Here is a 6000-nt window from a genome sequence, read left to right as displayed (position 1 = left end):
TCTGGTTTATTTTCTGAAAAATATTTTATTTCCAGAGTAAAATAAATGATATATTGCCATACAAAAAAGTGTAAGAAAAGGGACAATGCCAAAACTTTAACTGTAGAGAAACTGGAAAATAAGAAGTTCGATGTGCCATCAAGCCTTGAGGGTTTTCAAATAAATATGTCAAGGGATAACAAAATAAGAATGCCTATTACCTTGTAGGATTATCAGCCATTGCATGTAAATTACTCCAAGTACCTTTTGTGAGACTTCACATGCAGATTCTGCATGCCTAAAGCAACAAGCAGTGTTACGCTGCCCTATGAAAAGCCCTGTTTTAGTTTGCTTTGCTCTTGTTCATTGTTTGTTTCTTATTCCTTTCTTGTTATGACATTGGCTCCCATCTGATATGTGATGCAACTAAAAATGTTTTAATAATTAAATATCAAATTATTATATTATCATCTCAGTTTAGTTAACTTTAATAAAACATTCTGAACCTCACAAGTACAAATATATAAACTTTAATATTCATGGTTTAGCTTGAAGAGATATGGTATGTCATTATAACACACACAAAAATACTTGTTGATTTTCCAATCTTTGCTTTTCCACTATGGTCCAAAAGCCCCCCCCCCCCACCCCCCCCAAAAAACATAAATAATATTCTTATCTAGTAATCCCTCATATTAAAAAATATTAGGGTTTAATAAACTAGGCAAATAAAAAGCAGAGAAATGTTTACAACTTGAAGACTCTTCAGAAATGAGTCTGCAAAAAGACAGATATACAGTATCTCTTTCACAATGATAGAAATGGATATGAATAATATAAGATAACACATAGAAAGACAAACTGTATTCTATGTTCATAGTCAAAAACAGTGTTTCTGTTCCAGCAAGAGTACTGTTTTTGTACAATGTATGCTGACATTAACACCATTTCAGCTACCTCCACTGAACTGCATTCTGACACTGAAAGCATACAGTAACTTCAGACTATCATCCTATATAAGCGTTCTACTTCCTCTACTATATAGAGTACATGAGAAAGTGCTCTGTTCGTTTCATCAAAATAAAACGTAAATTACACAACACCAAATCATTTACACTTATATATTAGTTCCCTGGCGGAACGAGATGTAACACATAGTAATACTGACCTAACAGGACCTGTCATTTTCACTGACTGGATCCATGTTATACTCAAGCGAGTATGGCGCCCACAGTAGTATAATATTGACCATCTAATCACCTATGAGCAGGACAGAACCAGACAGTAGTTGTCTTCTACTAACAATCACAACAGAGTTCACTGGCACTGAACGACATCCTCGCTGATAACACCTCTACAAACAAAATGGCCTCTATCAAAAGTTACCAATTTGGAGAAGAGAGCAGCAACAGTCTTCCAGGGCCTGAATAGGACTTCAGATAAAAAACCTTCTATCATTTAATAAATAAAGACAGAAAGACGATAATCCTTCAAGAGAATTATGAAGGTAGCAGATAGTCCTCTTGATGGTTCAGAAACTATAAAACCGACTCCATATTTTCGCACCACTCATGGTCCTCTAGGTTGTATATAAACTTTGTCCTGTTTGGGTTCTGACTCCCATCCTTCATGTTGTCCATTGTGAGACTGGAGGGGAACAGTTCGGTTGGTGTCGTATAGCCCTCGTGATTTTTGATGTATTTCTTATAGTTCTTGCGTAAACAGTACCAGGTAGTGGTGTACAGAATGAAGGCGGTGACCTTAAGACCAATGGCCAGGCTCACATACAGATGTCTGTAGGCGATATTGTCGTACAGCAGGCAGGCTCCCTTATCCCCACACTCTGTACTCCAGAAAAGGCATGTTGAGTCAATCCCAGCACCAAAGATCAGAGGAGGGGGGATGAATCCTACAGAACAGGTGTGGAGAGGATTACAGCTGGAGAAATCAATACTGTAGCATCTGAAACCTCAGTATGTTTGATTTATAAACCAAATAATGTAATAGTGCAACCTGACTAGTTCAGATGCAAGTCTAACAGTACTGTAACTTACCAAGTAGTCGCAGCAAGAGAAACAAAACTCCAAGAGCATATGATTTCAGCTCAGGGCTCACAGTCCTAGGAAGAGGAGACAACAGTATTTGTTACACACAAGAAAGAGAGAGCTGTCTCTGAGTAATGTAAACCCTCTCTACATGTTGACTGGGTTCTACTGGGAAAGTTATAGCATGGTGGTAAGGTGAGTGCCAGTGGGGTTACCTGATGAGGATGATGACGGAGGGTGTTTGAGCCATGGAGCCGATCATGCAGCAGGCACAGATGACACAGAGGAAGGTGAGGAAGGCCTCCTGGCAGCCTGGACTGGGACACTTCCCTGGGACAGCTGTGGCCATCTCGCTGTCACTGGATATACATGTACACCCTGTCAGATTCTGAAGACAGGAGAATAGATGCATCTGCATTAGTATTACTGTCTTACATTATGTGACAATAAACCAGATTAACACAGAGACAACAAAACAGTCTCCCATCACTCTATAGGTAGGTTGTTGGGGCTTCGGTTCATTGCACAGGGATAAGCATCTGACTACAGAGCAAGGTGTAACAATGAAGACCATATAGCCCAGGGATGGGCCACTTTGATAGGGGTGGGGAGCACAAAAGATCTGAACTCATAAGGGACCGCAGTGGCTCGCGGGTCTGTGTACCCACATCCTTCCCCACACATGCAGTCAACTGATTTGTGCAACCAATCTCCAATACCAGTCAAAAGTTTGGAAACACCTACTCATTCAAGGTTTTTATTTTATTTTTTTTAACAATTTTCTACATTGTGGAATAATAGTGAAGAGATCAAAACTATGAAATAACCAATAAAGTGTTAAACAAATCAAAATATATGTAATATTTGAGATTCTTCAAAGTAGCCACCCTTTCCCTTGATGACAGCTTTGCACACTCTTGTCATTCTCTCAACCAGCTTCATGAGGTAATCACCTGAAATGCATTTCAATTAACAAGTGTGCCTTGATAAAGTTTATTTGTGGAATTCCTTTCCTTCTTAATGCGTTTGAGCCAATCATTTGTGTTGTGACAAGGTAAGGGTGGTGTACAGAAAATAGCCCTATTTCGTAAAAGACCAAGTCCATATCATGGAAATAACAGCTCAAATAAGCAAAGAGAAATGACAGTCCATCATTACTTTGAGACATGAAGGTCAGTCAATTCTGAAAATTTAAAGAACTTTGAAAGTTTCTTCAAGTGCAGTCGCAAAAAAGATCAAGCGATATGATGAAACTGGTTCTCATGAGGACCGCCACAGGAAAGGAAGACCCAGAGTTCCCTCTGCTGCAGAGGATAAGTTCATTAGAGTTAACTGCACCTCAGATTGCAGCCCAAATAAATGCTTCACAGAGTTCAAGTAACAGACACATCTCAACATCAACTGTTCAGAGGAGATTGCGTAAATAAGGCCTTCATGGTCGAATTGCTGCAAAGAAACCACTACTAAAGGACACCAATAATAAGAAGAGACTTGCTTGGGCCAAGAAACATGAGCAATGGACATTAGACCGGTGGAAATCTATCCTTTGGTCTGATGAGTCCAAATTTCAGAACCGCTGTGTCTTTGTGAGATGCAGAGTAGGTGAACGGATTATCTCCGCATGTGTGGTTCCCACCGAGAAGCATGGAGGAGGATGTGTGATGGTGTGGGGGTGCTTTGCTGGTGACACTGTCTGTGATTTATTTACATTTCAAGGCACACTTAACCAGCCTGGCTACCACAGCATTCTGCAGTAATATGCCATTCCATCTGGTTTGCGCTTAGTGGGACTATCATTTGTTTTTCAACAGGACAATGACCAACACACCTCCAGGCTGTGTAAGGGCTATTTGACCAAGAAGGAGAGTGATGGAGTGCTCCATCAGAAGACCTGGCATCCACAATCACCAGACCTCAACCCAATTGAGATGGTTTGGGATGAGTTGGACCGCAGAGTGAAGGAAAAGCAGCCAACAAGTGCTCAGCATATGTGGGAACGCCTTAAAGACTGTTGGAAAAGCATTCCAGGAGAAGCTGGTTGAGAGAATGCCAAGAGTGTGCAAAACTGTCATCAAGGCAAAGCGTGGCTTCTTTGAAGAATCTCACATATAAAATATATTTTGATTTGTTGAACACTTTTTTGGTTATGTGTTATTTCATAGTTTTGATGTCCTCACTAGTATTCTACAATGTAGAAAATAGTAAAATAAATAAAAAACATTGAATGAGTAGGTGTGTCTAAACTTTTGACTGGTACTGTATTTGTGCAGTTAAACTACTTAACTCTCTTACCTAAATGCATTATACCAGTAGCCAGGGTTGGCCCTAGCCTTTTGGGTGCCCTAAGCAAGATTTGGTTGGCCAATTTGTTTTGTGTTTCAAAGTAAATTTCCTGCAATTTTGCCATGAGGCATAGAAAAAGTGCTGCAGTTGTATGCATTTTGGCATGGGGTGGAGAGAAATTGGGCAATTTTACACAAAAATCTGATGCAATTCTACTGATTTTGCCATGGGGCAGAGATAATTTTCCTTCAGCTTTGTAGCTAATTTCCTACAATTGTATCCATTTTACCATGAAGTGGAGACATGTTTGCAGTTTTAAAGCTAATTTCCTGCAATTCTACACATTTTGCCAGGACTTATGCCATGTTAATATGATATCTGAGTGAGAGTGACTAACAAAATCAATAGGGCCCAGTTGGTATTCGGCCATAATGACTACAGGTTTAGATAGCTGGCAAGACTAACTTATCGATCTAAAAATTGTTAGCTGACATGGCTAATTGAGTGACTGTTAGTGACTGACATAACAAGAGAAAAACTACTGATGCACAACCACATTTCTAAATCACACCTTGTGTATTCTATTATTCAAATGCTCAAAAGTCATTTAAAACCCTGACTGGAAGCCTTCCAGGGTAGATGCCTGTACTTACTGTTGTAGTGCAGCCTGCGAAGCAGGAGGACAGATAGGTGACTCCGTTGGAGCCACACACTGGGCTGACTGATGAGGTGTAGCAGTTACAGTTACTCATGCAGGGGACCTCTGGTTTCTCGCCCACCCGCAGTGTCCTGGAGAGCGCGAGAGCGAAAGAGATAGAGAAAGCTGTTTAGACTATGCTGTGTACATATCAGAAAGGAATAAACAGAACATAAATGTCCCTGAAAGTTTCTGCAGCTACTATGTATCTAATTGAGCAGGTTTTAAATGGTGGAAATCACATTTCTGTGGAACTAGACAGCATAAGTTATTATCTCAGCTATTATCTCAGAAATCAGTGAGAGCGCTATTTCCAAACAGATTTTAAGTAACTTGTATATTGACTAATGTTTCTGTAGTCAGTGTGTGGCTGACCTTGTTCCCACTTTCATCAAACACCCTTCCCCCAACAGAAGCACTGCTATTACATATGCTAAACCAGTGGTGTAGGTACAGGCTGTTCTTACTCGTTGCCATAGGCGACGGTCACCCCAGCGACAGGCCCTGTGTCACAGCCAAGGAAGAGGAAGGAGACGTAGCAGGCGGTGGAGATCAGGTTGACCAGCATGGCCATGCGAATGGCCCCCAGCGCTGAGAGGTTCAGCTTTTTGACCAGAAGCCCCCCCAGGAATATCCCCAGACAAGCACAGGGGATGGCCGTCATTCCTGAAGAGAGTTTATACCGCCATATGTTAACCTTTTCACCTTCTCATATACTGTACTGATGCTTCACACTGTACTGCTCCCTGTGTACTGTGTTGCACCAGGGGGTTTGGGGCTGTGTGTATGTGTGTGTGTGTCATGCATGTGCTTGCCACTGGCCCTCACCTAGTAGTTGATTGGCTGAGGAGGTGGTGAGGTTAAACTGCTGCTCCAAGTACTTCCCCAGGAAGGCAGCGAAGCCAGCCACCACACCGATCTCCATACAGGCCGCCAGAGTGATGCAAGTGAACACCGGGTTTGACAGAAGGTGCTTGGTAACCTTAGGGATCACTG

At 41.4% G+C, this 6000-nt stretch overlaps 1 protein-coding gene across 1 annotated transcript in view; it reads right to left on the bottom strand.

Annotated features, from left to right (window-relative positions):
• LOC106573780 (solute carrier organic anion transporter family member 3A1) overlaps nucleotides 1-6000 on the bottom strand; it is a 56174-nt gene continuing 50174 nt past the window's right edge. Inside the window, exons 5-10 of the mRNA XM_014149134.3 lie at nucleotides 5833-5997; nucleotides 5472-5670; nucleotides 4961-5096; nucleotides 2240-2412; nucleotides 2034-2098; nucleotides 1-1888 (exon numbers count right to left, since the gene is read on the bottom strand). Of these exons, the coding sequence (XP_014004609.2) occupies nucleotides 1518-1888; nucleotides 2034-2098; nucleotides 2240-2412; nucleotides 4961-5096; nucleotides 5472-5670; nucleotides 5833-5997 (1109 nt within the window). The 3' untranslated portion in view covers nucleotides 1-1517. The remainder of the gene's footprint in view (nucleotides 1889-2033; nucleotides 2099-2239; nucleotides 2413-4960; nucleotides 5097-5471; nucleotides 5671-5832; nucleotides 5998-6000) is intronic.

The sequence above is a fragment of the Salmo salar genome, chromosome 16 (assembly GCF_965601325.2).
Source record: "Salmo salar chromosome 16, fSalSal1, whole genome shotgun sequence".
Taxonomy (NCBI): Eukaryota; Metazoa; Chordata; class Actinopteri; order Salmoniformes; family Salmonidae; genus Salmo; species Salmo salar.
This window is presented reverse-complemented; position numbering and strand designations above follow the sequence as displayed.